At 48.6% G+C, this 18656-nt stretch overlaps 1 protein-coding gene across 2 annotated transcripts in view; it reads right to left on the bottom strand.

Annotated features, from left to right (window-relative positions):
* Nucleotides 1-18656, bottom strand: part of WBP1L (WW domain binding protein 1 like) — a 187213-nt gene that overhangs the window by 123303 nt on the left and 45254 nt on the right. For both annotated transcript variants that reach the window (XM_086922702.1, XM_086922703.1), the window contains exon 2: nt 9549-9651. In XM_086922702.1, the coding sequence (XP_086778828.1) occupies nt 9549-9651 (103 nt within the window). The remainder of the gene's footprint in view (nt 1-9548; nt 9652-18656) is intronic.

Here is an 18656-nt window from a genome sequence, read left to right as displayed (position 1 = left end):
GACAGGAGAAGAGTCTAGCTCGGACGGCCACCAAGCTGGAGAACAGAAGGATGGTTTTGCCCAAAAGATCAATATCTCGGTTATTCCAGAGTTGAGTTAAAGGCAATGTTTTGCCATCCAGATGCCAACTGCTTGCATGCATTCGGTGAACCTTTGGTCACAAGCCTCTGCACCCAGTTTGAGAGACAATGATTTGTGTATCGTCCACATATGATCTGAGAGAGAAACCAGAAGACCTGATAAGTTCTGCCAAAGGAGTAACAAACATTGAATAATGTTGGACTATGAAGATCCCTTCCCTTCCACAGAGAAGAGAGAAGGTAGGGGAGGTAAAACCACCCAGGTTTACGGTTTGCTCCAGATTATTAAGAAAGGAGCTCAAAAGTTCCCAAGCTATTCCAGATACCTCTATCCTGCTCAGTCAATCCATCAGCAGCTCATGATTAAAAGTGTCAAAAGCTGCCGATAGATCGAGCAGTACAAAAGGCAGCTTTCCTCCTTGATTAAGAGTCATCCGAATTTCTTCGGAGGCTTTAATAAGAGCGGTTTTGGTGCTGTGTTCAGCACTGAAACCAAATTGTGTAAAATCCAGACATCTGTTTTCCTCAATATGCGCAATAAGTTGTGTATTCATCACATTTTCAATTAGTTTTGCTTGAAGAGGGAGGAGGGAGATTGGACGATAATTATTTGTGGCCCCTGGATGTTGGCTTTATTTCGAAGACTGGATTCTGGCGTCAAACACGGAGACAATTCAGCACTGGGATGGAAATTGCAACCTTTTGCAATGTATTGCAAAAGACTGACACCATGCTGGTGATGGCGAATTCAAACTTGAAGATGTGGCTAGGAATCCATTTGAACGCAAGGGCCTCTGAAACACCGCAACACAGATACAAGATGGTTGGAATAGTGTTCAAGTGCCTGTCTTAAACAGAGTTTATTCTCTATAAATGGACATGCTAGACGCAGACAGTGTTGCAAACCAGCAAAACGTCCAAGTAAGCATAAAGAGCGCCCTTGTAGGGGATGTGTCATCATCACGAAGAACTTTTGTGAATGTCTTTCAAGTGAAGGTCAGTGACAAGAAGTGAGCCGGTAGTAGTGATACCCACAAAAGTATCTTAGGAACGGGCAAGGGTCGTCCTTGTTTGGAGTATGCAAGCATGTATCTTGTCGATCAATATATGTCCCCCAGTCTGGATTAGCAAAACCTCTAAGGTCCGAGCTACGGTAACCATGTAGAGAAACTCAAACGCAAGTACCTTATTCAGGTTGAAAAGTTCTACTTTCAGCCTGCAATCCTCAGTCAGGTCTTGGGTAAAATTAATTAACTGGGGTACAATTCTGAGCCTGCTTATCTTGATTACTACGCAGGTATGACAATTTTAAATCCTTATAGTACATCTGGCGAGAAATTCTGAGATCTTGGAGGACACTAAGGGGCAATTGGAAGAAGGTTCACTGCATACCTCTCCTTGATGATGTTCAGAACTCACTTACACCAAGTGACAGCAACCCACAGGCTGTAAAATGAATAGCCTTTCTGCAATCAGTGACTTAAGCTATAAGATGATTATCAGAGAACAATACTGAGGGCCGGTCGGTCTAACTGGACAATTCTGTGGTTGCTGCAAGAAGCAGCTGATGTCTTCTATCTAGATCAAAACGTGTGCATGTTGTTAAAAAGAAAGCAGCGAACTGCTAAGTTTTCAAGGTCTGAAAAGAAGGTAACATTTTGATAAGTCTGCAAAAAACCCTGGTTTTGACAGTGCCAAAATAATTAAACTCTAAGACTTAGCTGTCATTGTATTCTTTTTGAGCTTCCCTAGTACTTAAGTCACTAAAAACAGGGCCTAATTCTCTCACAGAAAATGCATTATGTGTTTCATGAGCTAAAATGAAGGGAAGATAGTAAAACCCATGCATGTCTCTGGATAGAGAAAAGGCTTTGCTGTTGTGTCTTGAAGGCTGTTACTGCTATAGACCTGATTCTTTTCTCGGTGCCAACCATAAGACTATTTGTTCTTCAGCATCTAGCTATTAACAGCATAACCGACATAGCAATGCTAAGTTAAATACAAAGCAGAACGCCGGATACGTTTCCTTACCCCCGGCCAACTGTTGCTTCTGACATGACTGAATGGGAATGTTTCATAGAATGTAAAGTTTCATGTTCATTGTCTGAATCGGGAGAGTGGCTATTCACCTTAAGTTTTCTAGGTAGAGAAGAACAAAAGACTTCTTCTTAATAGAAACGTTTGTGATTCCGTAGAAAGCTCTGACCCACTCCAAATAAAAATAGATGAGAATTTTAGCTTCTAATCAAGAGGTCAAATTATCAACATATTGGTGAAAGAATAAGATTTGCATGACTGCTTCTATAAACAAGACTAATCCATTTCTTCTACCAAAAAATGACACATGGACGATATAGCAAAATCCTTTACAGTGGATGGTGGTGCAGAAGATGATGATGGCGCCAATATGGAATAGCACCGCGCTCTTGTTAAAAACACAGCAGCAATTTGACCAAAATCTAAGTTAAGCAGATGGAGTAGTTTGTCCTGTAACTCCAGTTCTGTAGTAGGGGTATCTCTGTTATAGTCATAATCTAGTGAATAGTCCCGCCCATGTGCGTGGACCCCAGTGCAATCAAAAATAATCTCTTAAGGTGTCGAAAAATGCAGAACTGCACAGACACTTGAGAGAATTAAAGACAGATAATGCAGCCTATATAAACAGGCTACACTGTTCAGTACTTCAACTAGAAATTCCACCAAAAATCCACAAACAGCAAAGTCTGTCCAGATTTCCCTTGCTTCAGCAGCAAAAGCCCTCTGGAATGAAAGAGATGAAGACATGGACAGACAAGCCCCATAGGCTGCCAGTATGTGGCTCAGAACAGGATACTGTGCCTTTAAGAGAACTTTCCAGAACTTCACATTATCCCAGAATGCACTGCAGGTCCCTTTTACTTTCAGTTCTTTTTGAAGGCGTAACAAGCAAGACCTGTAGCATTCTTTACATGAATCTCTCTCCCCACCGGGGAGGCAGGCGGGCGCTTATGACTATAACAGAGATACCCCTACTACAGAACTGGAGTTACAGGACAGAAACTACTCTGTGTATAGTCATAATCTAGTGACTAGAATTGCAAGCCCATCCCCTCACCAAAGCGGCGGTGGAGAAACGAGAAGTAACACCACTATTGTGCGAACAGATTCCGCAGCGAAGCCTGCCCAACCTGAGCGTCTGCCCTGGCATCGGTGTCCAGACAGTAATGCTTAGCAAAGGTATGGACCGACTTCCAAGTGGCGGCCTTGCAGATTTCTGCAATTGGGACATTACGGAGCAAAGCCGTTGTGGCAGCTTTGCCCCTGGTGGAATGCACCTTAGGTTTACCCCCTAAGGTCTTATTAGCCTTTTGGTAACACAGTTGTATGCAGGACACAATCCACCTAGAGATGGGCTGCTAAGAGGTAGCAAGACACGTCCTGACTGATCCATAATTGATGAACAATTGGTCTGACCTACGAATATCTTTGGTCTTATCCAGATAAAATTTCAACAAACTCCTAACATCCAGGGAATGTAAAGACCTTTCCGCTGGAGATGAAGGATTCTGAAAAACGTAGGCAGTTATAGTCTGGTTGAGATGAAAATCAGAAATAACCTTGGGAAGAAATGTAGGGTGAGTACGCATAACAACCTTAGCAGCATGAAATACAGTAGAAGGTTCTTGGCAACAACGCCTGAATTTCACTCACCCTGCAGGCCGATGTAATGGCCACGAGGAACGCCGCCTTCCAGGACAGGTGCTGCAACAAAGCCTTATGAATAGGTTCAAAAGGCTCCTTCATCAATCTGGACAGCACCACATTTAATTCCCATGAAGGCGATGGAAGCCGGACAGGAGGGAATACTTTCTTCAAGGCTTCCAAAAAATCTTTGACCACAGAAATCTGGAAAAAGGAAGTATGTGAAGGGCATTTCCTGTAGGCAGTCAATGCAGCGAGATGAACCTTAATGGAATGAACATTAAGGCCAGACTGTGCCAAATGTAGAAGATAAGGAAGGATGACATCTTCCTTACACGTCGTCGGGTCATAATCCTTTGACTTGCACCAGATGCAGAACCTCTTCCACTTGTAAGCGTAGGAAGTCCGAGTGGAAGGTCGTTTAGCCTCCTTCAGTATTTCCATGCAATCTTCGGGCAGATTCAAATGGCCATATTGCACTATCTCAGGAGCCATGCCGCCAAACTCAAAGACGAGAGGTTGGGGTGCAACATCTGCCCCCCGAACTTCGTGAGAAGGTTCGGACTGCACGGCAGCCGTATGTGAGGAAGGAGAGACCGGTGAAGCAGATCCGTGAACCACCACTGCCTGGGCCATTCCGGGGCAATCAGGATCATCCGTGCCCTGGACTGGGACAGCTTGATGAGTACCGCCGGATCAGGTGAATGGGTGGAAAAGCATACAGAAAGCTGTTCGACCAGTTGATCCATAGGGCATTCCCCAGCGTCCCCTGCTGGTAGTACCTGGAGGCGAAGTCTCTGCATTTGCAGTTTTCGGCGGTGGCGAACAGATCTAGGTCTGGAGTCCCCCACCTTGCGAAGAGTTCTCCTAGTACTTAGTCGTTTATGACCCATTCGTGGTTTTCCTGAATCAGTCTGCTCAGTGCGTCTGCCTGATCATTCTGCACACCTGGTAGATGGGTTGCCGTTATCGTCAGTCCTCTGGCCAAAAGCCATCGCCAGATCGCCTGCACCTCCTGCGACAGAGTGCGTGATCTCGAGTCCCCCTGCTCGTTGAGGTAATACATCGTGGTCGTATTGTCCGTCTGTACAAGCAGAGAGTTGGTCTGGAAGGACGGAAGAAAGGCCTTCAGTGCCAAGTGAACAGCTCTGAGTTCCAGCAAATTTATGTGATACGTGGACCACGTCGGAGACCACGTTGCTTGAATCTGTAGGTCTCCGGAATGCGCTCCCCAGCCGTGGAGAGAAGCATCCGTCATGAGAGTCTGAGTGGGAATGTCCTTGTGGAAAGGAACCCCTCTGACGTGGTGGTGTTCAGCGGAGAATCTCCTCAGAGACTGAAGAGCATGCAGAGACAGTCCTATCTTGTCGTCCCAAGACCCTTTCCTCAGATCCCACTGATCCTCCAAGCACTCCTGCAACGGTCTTATGTGCAGTCGTGCGTGTGGTGTTAGGAAGATGCAAGAGGCCATCGAACCCAGTAGAGAAGACACCGTCCTCACTGTTGTAGATGGAGTGGACATAAGAGCCTGAGCTTTATGAAGGAGTGATAATCGCCACTCGTCCGAAGGAGACACGCTTGCTGACAGCGTATTGATGGTGGCTCCCAGGTACTGAATGCACTGGACCAGAGTCGGGACAGACTTGGACATGTTGATGTGCAACCCCTGCTTGTTCAAGAGAACGCACGTCTTCTGGAAGTGTGCTTGAGCTTCAGAGAAGGAGGAGGCCTTGATCAACCAATCGTCCAGGTACGGTTAGACAAACACCTTGTTCTTCCTTAGGTGCGCTGCTACCACTGCCATGCACTCCGAGAATGTTCTGGGCGCAGACTTCAGTCCGAATGGCAGTACTGTGTACTGATAATGATTGGCGCCGATTTGGAATCGCAGGAACTTCCTGTGTTTGTGCGCAATGGGCACATGGAAGTAGGCATCCTGTAGGTCTATAGCACATAGCCAGTCCCCCTGTTGCAACGGAGGATAAATCTGATGCAACGACAGAATGCAAAACTTTTCTCTGCGAATCCACTTGCTTGCCTGTCGCAAATCCAAAATGGGCCTGAACTCGTTCTTGTCCTTCTTGCGAACCAGGAAGAACCGGGAGTACAGAACTCTTCCTCTTTGAGACAGAGGTACGTCTTCTATCGCCCTTTTCCTTAACAGAATATCAGCCTCCGCCTGGAGCTCGCGCAGTTGAAACCGCAAGCTGACCAGAGGAATTGATGGAGGCGGGCTAGTTAACCGAAGACTGTATCTATTGCAAACAATATTCAGCACCCACTTGTCCAGAGTAATTTTTCTCCACTCAGCCAGAAAAAATTGAACGCTTTCCCCCCACCGGAGCGGGTAACGGATGTAGGGGGAAGTAGGGGAAGTAACTTCTCAGGGTCGAGACCCAGCCAGGCCCTTGTTTGCTGTGGAGGACTGCTGGGCCCCTCTACCCTTCTGTCGCTTTTAGAAGGGTCTCGGGAACTGCTGCTGTTGTTGCTGCTGCTGTCCCGAAGTCTGTCCTCTACCTCTGCCCTGTGCACCGAACCGTCTCTGGAACGGTCGGTAGGCCTTCTTTACTTTGGGTTTCTCCAAGCCCACAGCCGTCAGGGTCTCTGCCTCCGCCTTCATGCGGGCCATCTCATAGTCGCCATGCTTGCCGAATAATGTTTCCCCTGAGAATGGCAGATTGGCCACCCGCTGCTGGGCCTCCGGCTTGAGTGATGTGAGCCTGAGCCAAGCATTGCGCCGCTGGTTGATCCCATGACAGTACCCATGGGCAGCCAAAAGAGAGACATCCGCAGCCGTGCTGATGACAAGGTTCGAAACCAGCATCCCCCTCCTTGAGGATCTCCTGGAAGTCCTCCCATTTATCTCTTGGCAGGAGTTCCGTGAACTGTTGAAGGGATTCCCACAGGGCACGGTCATACCGCCCTAGCAAAGCCGCATCGCTGGAGGCCTTCATGGCCGTGGATGCCGTCCCACAAGCCTTCCTGCCAGCTGAGTCGATCCATTGGCTTTCCTGGCAGCCGTCAATATAACAGAGTCCGGAACCGCGTCCATTTGTAGAAAATCCGGGGCCCTGTACTTCTTCAGAAGTCGGGAGGGAGCGGCTTTCGCCACTGCTGGCGTGAGGAACAGCTCCTCCGCGGGCTCTACCAACCCAGGCACCAGTGGTAGCAAAGGGCGAGAGAAATGCTTCTTGTGTCTCTTGACGTCTCAAAGATCACAGACGTCGTGGGTGTTGGAGCGGTCACCGTGATTCCCAATTTCGCTGCCCCCCTCATGAGAACATCCTGGAACGTGCAGATGTCGTCCACCAGAGACACCCTTGTCCCCGGGGGATTCCGACAAGGTCAGTGAATAGGTCCTGTTCCTGGACCTTGAGGAATCCGTGCAGGACCGCGATCCGCGCATCCTATGGCGCAGTCTTGACCTGGTGGAGGATCTATGCAGACTCCTCGATCTTACCCTCCGTCCGGAGCGGGATCGTGACGTCCTTGGCTTTGGCCGATCCGCCGGTTCCACCGGGGTGGGCGACTTTGGTCTGGCCGGGGCCCTCGGCTGAGGGGTCCCCTTGGGAGGAGTCGGAAATCTGGGCAGTGAGACAGACCTCAGAGAGACCGGAGCCGGCTTGTCTGCTGGCAGCTGAGGTTGAGGCAGAGATTGAGGAAGTGGTGGTAGCGGCTGAGGAGTAGGGGCCCGCGGAGGGAGCCCCTCGGCAATGGAGGCGGGGGTGTAACCGGCCTCTGTGTCGGGGTATACACCATGGAGTACACCGAACCCGGTGATCCGCCTTCCTTTCCAGCCTGGGATGTTGGCGAACCTCCCATGGCGCCAGACCTCCTTCCACGTCTCTTCGGCGTCGAAGAACTGCGAGCGTCGGCCCCTCGACGGCGAGCGTCTTTTCCTCGACGTCGACCGTCTCTCCCTCGAGTGCGACCTCCTTCGCCTCGACGGCGACCTCCTTCGCCTCAACGGCGATCTTCTTCTTTCCGCCGATGGCGAAGTGGAGACGCCGGGCCTTTCGACTTCGATCACTCGACGACGACTCAGATGAAATCGTCACAGGAGACCTCGACGGCGGTCTGTTCAGTTCCTTCGACGTAAAGCGTCAACGTCGCTTCGACCCAGAGCCCTGGGGAGACGGGGAACATACTGTAGTCATCCCTCTCGACGCCGTAGTCGGTGCAATCGACCCAGACGGAGAATGGGGACACTTGCTGGTCTTCCTGCCCCTGGGGAGCCCCCCCCAGAGGCCTCAGCACGGGCAGAGGAACCCCCTCCAGACCCACCTTGCGCCTACAGCCTTCTTTCCTCAAGGCTCTGAAGCCTGATCTTCTTTCTATCCTTCAGGGTCCTGCCAGAGAAGCCTTGACAAATGACACACTCCTCTGGCTCATGGGAAGAGGGAAGGCAGAGGATACATACCTAATGAGGATCCGATTTAGCCTTCTTCCTGGAGCACTCTGGACATTTGTCAAATAATGCAGGCATATTGACAATAAAAGTGCACTAAAGGATTAACAAGAAGAAAGGTACAAAAGTACTTTAGAAAAGCACTCAAAACTTGAACAAAAGTGAAAAATCACCAATAAACCCTTGAAAAGGGAGAGCTCAATGCTCCAGGGTCCTGCTTGCAGGAGCTGGAAAAAAGAACTGAAAGTAAAAGGGACCTGCAGTGCATTCTGGGATACTGTGAAGTTCTGGAACGTTCTCTTAAAGGCACAGTATCCTGTTCTGAGCCACATACTGGCAGCCTATGGGGCTTGTCTGTCCATGTCTTCCTCTCTATCATTCCAGAGGGTTTTTGCTGCTGAAGCAAGGGAAATCTAGACAGACTTTGCTGTTTGTGGATTTTTGGTGGAATTTCTAGTTGAAGTACTGGCCAGTGTAGCCCGTTTATATAGGCTGCATTATCGGTCTTTAATTCTCTCTTAAGTGTCTGTGCAGTTCTGCATTTTGAGACACCTTAAGAGACACCTTAAGAGATTATTTTTGATTGCTCCGGGGTCCACGCACATGGGCGGGACTATTCACTAGATTATGACTATACACAGTGATCCCCTACTACAGAAAAGCCCATCTACAGGTCATGTAAGTCTCCAGAGGACCAAAGAAGCCTTTCCCTTGGATTCAAATATGGGATGGATCAGTCCCAACTACATACAGGTGTCATATGTCAGATGATTACTTGCCAGGGATTCTGGGCCTGGGATCTCGCAAACAGTGGTGAATGCCAGACAACAGCACTTTATTTTCTATGATGTGAATCGAAAGTGTATGCTGTTTGTGGAGTGGATGGGCCTCTATTGAAATGGAAAGCTATCTGCTTCAGCAGGAGAGGGTATTGAGACTAGAGACTTGCCAAGTAACTGCAACACCATTTCCCATGAGAATCAACGTCAAGATGATAAAAGTTGCACTAAATATAAGTGCTGGGAACTTGCATGCGTTCCACCCATTACCCTATAAAGTCAAAAACCATAAGGGGTTGCTTGTGTTCCTGTCCACAAAGGACGTGACCTGGCAATTCAGTTGAAATGTTCCTATTTGATCAGGACCAAGCCTGGTTTATATATGTGGCTTAGGGACCAAAAATACTGGGACTCAAATGGGTCCCCAGGTGATTTCCAGTGGCTGAAACGTTTGCAAGCATTTCACCCATTTCAAGTTTAATCACAACCTTAAAAGAACCAGTTATTCAAAATACATGCTTCTAGATTACGCAAAACTCCAAGACAAACAAAACCGTCCAACAAAAAAGAGAAAGGGGACCAAAGATGACAAATACTTACACCAAAGTTCATAGTAGTAATTACAACACTGTGACTGCCCACAGCAATGCCCAGTTTCACAAATGTAACTCTGATTATTGACACCAAGGCAGATTTCCTTGTCCTAAAAGGAAACAGAATATAGAGTCTGTTAGTAACATATCGCCTCAAACTTCTGAATATGATTATTTTTAGTGATACTACATGTTTGCCAAGACAAATGACATAGGAGGAGGATTGAAGGGGAGAGGAATATAAGTCTCGGAATTAACATGGCACAGGAAACATAATAGTGACAGATACATGGCAAAGTGTTGAAGGATATGGGAAAGAGGAAGGGCAAGCAGGAACCATCTGAAGAAGACTGAAATCAGTCGAAGGCTGATTGGTTTGCAGTTAAATGAAGATCGGTGGATAAGGCAGTTCAACTGGCATCAACACAAGACTGCAAGCTTGGAGGGTCGTTTTCCATTAATTGGTGGGATTCAGCCGAGGGCTAAGATAATATTACATGTATTAGAGTACCTAGAACACTGTAAAAGCCAAGTCTAATGCTGGTCTAGAAACAATGTAAAGAGAATGTGCCTAACATTTTAGCAGCATGTGTTTTCACATGTGAACAATAGAAAGCAATACTTCAAGAGACCGTTAGCTATTTAAATAAACACTTCAAGCACATTAAAAATTAACAATACAGATCCGGTAATCTTAAAACATTCTTTTCCTACAGACTGCTTTACAAATAAAAATTAAAATACAATATATCAGGAGACTGCTTATTAAAATGAACACTCCACGCAACCTTAAGACTTTCTATTCTATTTCGTATTGATTTATAAATAAATGATACAACACCAAAACAAACAGCTGGAGATTCCACAGCGTACAAAAACACATAGCAGCTTTATGGTTCCAGATGTTGTTTGCAATAAGGAAAATGCTACTGACCCAGTATGCATCTGCTCTTGGCATTTAGGGCTGTAGAGTCATGTGCTTTAGCATAGATCGCCATCTGGTGTTGGGTCTGGATGTTTGTACTTTGTTTTTGTTTGGAGGTGACTCCTCCTTTTGGTGATAGTGCGCATGGGCATCAACTCCATCAGCAGATTGTTTTGCCGTAAGGGTGATGACGGAGTAGAAAGAGATGTCCATATATATTGTATCTAAGGAAGAGGATACTGAAACAGATAAAGGTACCCGGGGAGGCGGTGGGCGCATTGGACTCTACACCACTATATGCCAAGAAAAGGTGCGTACTGGGTAAGTAGCATTTTCCGTTCGAGGCATATGAGCTGTAGATCATATGCTTTAATACACACTACACAGCAGTTATCTCCCAAGCAGTGGCTGACCTGTATCTGTTGCAGTGCTTTAAAATTGTGTTCTTAAAACGGCCTGACCCTCACTACCTTCTTGTTTTGCTAACACACATACACAATATTGCTTTGTGAATGTGTGGGGTGTAGACCATGTTGAGCCTTGCAGATGTAATCTAGGGGTATGTTCCGTAAGAATGCCATAGATGCCCCTAGTTTGCGTGTAGAGTATGCCCTAGGGGGAATTGTTAATGTCCGTTTAGCTTTAATGTAGCATATTTGGATGCACTTAACTATCCAACTTGCAATACCTGCTTTTGATATGAGATTGCCTAATCCATATACCAAGGTACTTCACGGGGAAATTCTGATTGAAACATAGCCGTAGTGGCAGTGACCGGAAAAATCACGGATTTCCCCCAGTTAACATTTATCTCGGAAAGGTTACCGAATCTGGCGATTTCCCCAATGAGGGGTCAAGGTTGGTGGCTGGGTTGTTAACAAACAGGGTCACATCATCTGCGCACAAGGATTCAAAAATAATCCTTGGCGTGAAGTCCAGTCCCCTGCGGGTGGGGTGTTGTCGCAACCTAGCCGCCAGTAGCTCCATGGCAATAGCGAAGAGGAGGGGAGGGGTGAGAGCAGGCACCCCTGCCTCATGCCACGATAACTCGGGGGGGGGGGGGGGGGGGTGATGGATTACCCAATTTATTCATAGTCTGGCTGTCGGCGAGGTGTAGAGGAGCGTTATTTTTTGGGAGGAAGGGCGGGCTTAGATCGATGCGGGCAAGGAGCGAGAACAAGTATGGCCACTCCGGCGTATCCAACGCTTTAGTTGCATCCAGAAAAACAGCAGCTGCAGGCATGGAGGGGTCTATCTCCTGCATTACTGCAAAGAGAGTGCGGAGATTGTGGGCAGTGCCCCTGCCTGGTAGAAAGCCACACTGATCAGGCCGGAGTATGGTAAGGAGCAGTTGAAGCAAACTCGCAGCCAGCATTTTAGCAAGAATTTTATAGTCTACATTGATCATCGACAACTGTCGATACGACTCACACAGTAGTGGGTCGTTATCCGGCTTAAGGGTCCTTACGAGGGGTGTTCCACGCAGGGAGGGAGGGAGAACGCCTCGCTCAGGGAATTCTCACACATGTTGAGGAGGTGGGGAGCAAGAAGCGAAGCGTACTCCTTGTAGAAGGCGGGGTGAGGCCATCCAGCCCCGCGCTTTATCCCCAGGCATGGCTCGAATCACTCTGACCACTTCCTACACCAAGTAGGGCTTGTCCAGGTATCTTCGGTGCGCATTATTGAGCCACACCAGTTCAATGGAGTTGAAAAAAGGGAGCATGTCAGGAAGGGCCTCCTGCTGTCGTGCTGCATACAGTGAGGCATAGTATGGAGTCATTTCGGCCTGAACGGCTTCCTGTCCAGCCACGACCAGGTCCTCGCCTGTGCGCAGTTCGCAAACATAGTCATAGACCCACATCTTTTTAAGGAGACCCGCTAGAGTTTTGCTAGCCCAGGCACCTTCACCAAATTGGCGAGCGCACGCCTCCCCACCTAGGAAGTGCACCTCTCTATGCGCGGCCTCTTCAAATTCTGCTATTTTAGCTTTAATCAGTCTGAGAATCGAGAGCCGGCCGGATACAAAGAAGTCAGATTCGAGAGAATGAAACTTAGTCTCCAGCCGTCGCAGATCGCCCCGCAGTGCTTGGTGATACACTGCCCCCGGATGACAGTCTTGAAAGCCACCCAGAGTGTGGACCCAGAGTGTGGACAAGGAGTCTACGGAGCCAGCATTGGTGTCAAAGTAGTCGCTGATAGAAGCCCATATCTCCTCACGGAACACCTGGTCGCAGAGGGCCCCAGCGGGGTGTCTCCAGCTGAAGGCTCTGGTTGGTGCATCCGGCAGAACGCACTCCAAGAACACCTGGTCGCGGAGGGCCCCAGCGGGGTGTCTCCAGCTGAAGGCTCTGGTTGGTGCATCCGGCAGAACGCACTCCAAGAGCACCAGAGCATGGTCCGACAAGGTTCGATGGGCACACTGGCGAGACCACAAGTCCACGTCTCGGGGTATAAGCCAGTTATCAATTCTAGCAGTAATCAATTCTGGACCACGAGGGGCCAGAGGAAGAAATACAGGTCTCCTCGTACGCCAAGTATCGATCAGATCCTGATTCTCCTTAAGGGCTTGCATTTGCGCCGCAGCACTGGGCTGGGGTCTGCGAGAGGTGCTTCATCTGTCGTGGTCGGAGTCGAGAACCACGTTAAAATCACCGCCCCATAGCATCCGCCCCGAGGCCAAGAGTGTCAGCCAACTGCCACACATCACTGAAAAAAACGGGGGTCATCAGTGTTGGGGCCATATACTGAAAAAAGTTGCACTGGATTCCACTGAGGATTCCTGCCACTTTCACACATCTGTCCTGGGGATCACATATCGCAGTGCGCGTGTGCCAATGGAGGCCCTTTCTAAGGATGATGGCTGTGCCCCTGGCGTAATTGGAATGACCCGCTATAAACTTTTCGCCCATCCATCCTTCCTGTAAGCGCAAACAGGAGGTTCCCATAAGATGTAGCTCCTGTAAGAAGCAGATATCTGCCCCATAGCGATTGAGAAACGCCGCTACTAATTGCATCTTTATTCCATCGTTCAGACCCCACACATTGCAGGTTACGGCTTTAAAATCGCGCAAATCTCAACAATCGCAGTCATCCTTGTACAATCATGGATCCATGCACGCCGGGTGGGGGGCAGAGGAACCAACCACCTTGAGTCACTGTGATGCGCGCACACTGTGGTGGGGCAGCCACTGAGTGTGAGGGCCTCGTCACTGACTCAGAGCAGTCCGCAGCCTACTGTCCACCCAGCATGTTCGCAGGCAGGTACAGGCCATAAGCATCAGTCAGGTGCAACCTCTGCGTGGACCGGTCCAGTCGGTCTTCAAGTCAATTGCTGAAAGAAGCGCTTCAAATCTGCAAACACTTCCCGGATATTTGGCTCAGGGTTCGATGTAGACTACATGCTTGCTTCAGCTTGCTCCTCCACTGGGGGAGTGATTCCCTTCAGGTTCCTGCACAAATCGACCAATATTTTGGGCTGCCTAGTGTCAGACTTGCCCATGGTGTGATGCTAGTACGTGCGGCCGGGGTTGCTCTCCTTCGCAGTAGTCCTGCCCAGTCAAGGCCACTGAGGCTTCAGGCCGATCAGGAGGGCCCACTGATGCACAACAAGCAGTGGGGCACGTCAGTTGGTTGATAAGGGGGCAGCTCCACACCAATGCAGGCACAAATCTCAGGGTTTCGACCACCCCCGGCACCAGTGCTGGGCGCCACGAGTCACGCAGCACAGGACCAACATTCCCCAGCCTGCAGCGGCCGCTGTACCCTCGCGACTCGGCAAGCCTCAGTGGCATTGCCCTGTGAGCCGATCTCAGTCCTCTAGCATAGAGGGGCCGCTCTGGCCCAGTCGCAGTCCCGCTGCTGTCCCGGTCACCAATGCTGGGCAGGCCAGCATCCCACTGCCTCAGCTAGTCGTCACCGCGCGGCGTCCCGGTCGATGAGTCCCCGCCTAGGCACGCCTCAGCTCAGCATCAGCAGGTCCAGGCGGGGTCCGGCACTAACCAAGTAACAAACTCCCACAGGGCTCGTCGTCAAGGGCTCCTCTTGGCTGCCAGCACACTCTGGTCTCCAGCTGCCCCGGCAGCGATTCCAAGCAGCACAATAGCACCTCCGCCCTTCAGTTGAGCCTCCGTGTGGCCCTGGCAATGGTCACGCCGACCGCGGCAGCGTCTTCTGCACTACAACTCAGGCCGGGCTGCCATCTTTTCTCCACAGGCCACCCCCGTGCCTCCGTGCCAATTGAGCTCTGAATGCAGTCCGAGCCCGGCAATATCCCAGCCTGTGGCGGCAGCAGCTATCCGGGAGCAACTGCTCCCGTTCTCAGGCCACAATAGGCGCCCTGACTGCCAGATAAATAACGGATTAGCAGCCCAGCCTGCCGAGACTTACTACGTGGCGGCCATTTTGCAGTGGGCACACTAACGCCCTCCACGATAGTTGGCACTTAGCTGCAGACCAGCAATGCCTAGGAAAGATCCACCAAGTGATATTCCCTTTCTAGAGCACAACAAGTTCCAGGCCACACCAAGTCCGCTGATAATCCAGTCGCAGTCCCTCCTGCTCTAATGATTCCATCTTGCCAATGTCCCAGCGTTGAACCAGTGCAGTATGGTTCCAAATCCAAAAGCGTTTCTTCTTTCGGAGGCCATAGCCCAGTTAGTTATACCCACATTGGTCTTTGAAGATCCAATCAGTTCAAAAGGCTACCTTTGAAAAGCCCACACCCTCTCTAAATTGTGCCCTGTCTGCCATCCTATAATGGGAGGTTTGATCACTATCTTTAGTGAGGCCAAGACCCTGCCCCTTGGAATGTATGTGCAAACTCTACGTAACCGTCCCAGAAAGGCCCCTCAGAGTCAGAGGTCGGCAGTTTCCCTTGAGCCCCTAGTTATGGCCTATCAGGAATACACAGATGTAGCTGTCCCCCCAGCACCCAGATCTGGAGTGTAGATAGGCTGTCAGACACAGAGCCATGAGCATCGAAATGCCCACTTTCCCAAAGTGACATTTCCACTTACATAATGTTGGATCCACTCTCACTAATACAGAGGATTCGCCATTACAAACTCGCCGATACCAAACACTATATTGCTACTATTCTGACCTTAGGAAATGCTGTTCAAAATACTTTCCTTACATTTCCCCATGCTAATGCAATGCAAGAAGCAGGCCCGGCCATACCGAACACCACTGAATGCCATTCACAACCCTTGCATGTAACACACATGCCCTACCTCTTCTCAACACTGCATCCTGTCACCAGGGAGAAATCCGATATAGCAACATCCATGCAGAACCCTGGCACGTAGCTTTTTAAATGCCAAGCTGAGTAACAGTAACCTGTGCACACAGTCCCCACCAGGGCAAACCTGTGACAATTGATGAGCTACCTCCGTGGATGGCACAACCAGTGCAGCAGGCCCACGGAGGAACATTTTAGATACATGCCCTGGGTATATGTCTTACCCAAAGGACTTGCAGCGAACACAAAATCAGCTAATCATGTATGAGACAAGCACAGTGCTTTGGCACTGAATATCAGTGTGAAAGATGCTCAAAGTCCTAAAGCTAGCATTTAGATCCGCAGAAAACTGGAAAGGAGAAAAGCAAAAAGTCGAGAGAAAGCACCCTAGAAAGGGCAATTTCCAACAGTTAGTATAATGCAGAACTATGAAAATGTGTTTTTATGGTCCCTCAATTTAATTGTGGCATTTTTGGATACAACCTCCACCCCACCTAGCCTATGAATCACATCACATACATTACACGACTGGCAAGAAGGTTGCCCTTTAATTAAACATCAAATAAAGCAATACTGTAAGAAACTGTATTATTAATTGGGATGAGTACCTGCCAACCTCAAGGAACAAATCAACTCTCATCAGGGTGAACTCTTGAAATGACTAAATTAACCTGAGCTCAACCCTTGGTAGCTATGGCACAGAGCAGACAGGCTTACCTTAGGGCAATGTGGAAAAGTATTTATGCAGTACCAAAACAGTAATAGAACCGTAATTCAAAACAAAAATTCTTAACCGAAAGAGAAATAATAAAGTGCAATAAACAAATGAACCCGAAATGGCAACAGTCCAATAATGGGAACTAGAGACCCGAATTTTACAAGTTTTAAGTACGAACAACAGGAATCATAAAGTGCCGAAGATAGTCACTGTTCGAGGTAGGCCAGGACTTAGGCGCAATTTGGCACTGGCTGTGATGGACCACAGATCGGACACACAATCCAGGCATGTCCTGGTCAAAGAATTTACCTTCAGATCTAAGTCCTTTAAGTCCGAATTCAACACAAGAGTACACTAAAGGTCCTCTCCAAGGACCTCAGCGGCAGGAACTTAAGAGACTCAGAGGGTGTCAAGACAGAGGCCAACAACGTCAAGTCCCAGTAGCTTTAACAGGAGTTGAAGCGTTAGGACCCTTGGAGTTCACTTCTTTGTCCTATGTATAGGAGAGCAGGTCCAGACCTTTCAGACATCTTTACATGCAAGTCAACTTGTTTGGTCCTCTTGAAACTTCATCAGGTCCAGGAGTGCTCTGAAGTGCCACTTTTATGCCTGGCACAAGCTAGAAGGTGGCAAGGACTCCTGAACACTCCCTAACCAATGGGGTGAAACTTCCCAGTGCCAACGATACCCAGTTTAGGCATTTTCAAGATGTCAAAAGTCTTCGGCTACATGAAACTTGGGCACGGAGGCTGGGGGTGTCTGTGGAGGAGTGCATTATGGTAATCCTGTTGTACTCTCACATCATCCATGAAAATCAAGTTTGGGGAAGTCCACCAATAGACATAGAAGTCTGGTAGAACGAAGCAGGATTTTCCACAACCAGAGAGTGGATACACATGAGCAGTTTGGAATCACGTACGGTAGCTTCCAAGTATGGCCCCAGTATTCTATGTAAACCCCAGCAGACCTGTTTAGCGGGACTAGACAGTCTTGCTGGATTAGACACTGCAAATTCAAAATGAGGCCCACAGTGATTGGAGCCTCACTATTATTCTACTTAGTCCGGAGCTCTTCAAACTTTTTTGCTCAGAGCCCCTCTAACCAAAATGTTTTGAAGTGAGGCCCCCTCGGAAGCTTTATGGAAAAACTTGGTATAGAAAGCGGGGCAGGGATAAGCGCATAGGGTGAGGTTTAGAAGATAATTTCAAAGGGACTTTTTAAGTAACTCATAACCCCACTAAATGTGACACTTTTAAAGGAGCAAACACATTAAAAACTGAAATAGACAACAGAAAAATACTCTCACTGTGTTTTGTGAGCCCCTCACACTCCTGGGCCGCAAGGCAACTGTACTTTCAACACTAATGATAGCTGCAGCCCTGAGTAGCAGAATATCCCCTCTTACACCCCTTCGACACCAAGCCTGGCCAATACTCCAATCTTGAAACACTGTTTCTTTCAGAAAAAAATAGCTCCTATAGGTTTTCAACCTCAGCCTCCATGTTCTTCTCATGCTTCAACTGTAAAGTAACACAGTAATAATTGTGATGCAGTAGGCCCTTCACACTCCTGGGTACCAGTGCCTCTCACCTGCCTTACTAATGAGAAATACTACGTCACAGAGCGGCAGTCTCCTCAGCCTCTTGTAAGCTCTACCACCCCCAATCTTCCTTTAGGTCACCTCTATGAGGCCCAAACTAAAGTGTTTCCTCTGCTTCAATTTTCCCCTTTCTTGGGCCTCTAGTCCCGATGCCGAAAGCACCACTGAGCCCTAATACAAGCAAGGAATTATAGTACGAAATCCATAATGGGGGTTTAGTGGGTCCCTCACACCCCTGGGCTCTAATGCCAATGCAGCTGCAGCACCACATTAGCTACTTCCCTGCCACTCCACTGGGCCATTATTTCTATGCCTGAGGCCGAAAGCAGACAGTCTGCCCTTTGTGTCACAAAAGAGAACAAATACCAACATCTCGCCCTTTTGTTGCATGGGACCTGTTCCCTGTGCAGCAAGGGTGGTCTGAGCCCCAAAGCCAACAAGGAAAACGTCTCTCCACTCTCACTTTGCGCTACTAACAAATCCATAATTGAGGTGTAAAGCCCTCCTCACCATTACCCCAGTGGCCAGGTGTATGAGGACCAAGGTGCCTATGTGTTTTTTTTATTTTTACAAGAACAGTTTATATGCTTTTTGTTTAAAAAAAAAAAAAACACCCCTGAATTATTAATGCGA

The sequence above is a fragment of the Lissotriton vulgaris genome, chromosome 5 (assembly GCF_964263255.1).
Source record: "Lissotriton vulgaris chromosome 5, aLisVul1.2, whole genome shotgun sequence".
NCBI classification, from domain to species: domain Eukaryota; kingdom Metazoa; phylum Chordata; class Amphibia; order Caudata; family Salamandridae; genus Lissotriton; species Lissotriton vulgaris.
This window is presented reverse-complemented; position numbering and strand designations above follow the sequence as displayed.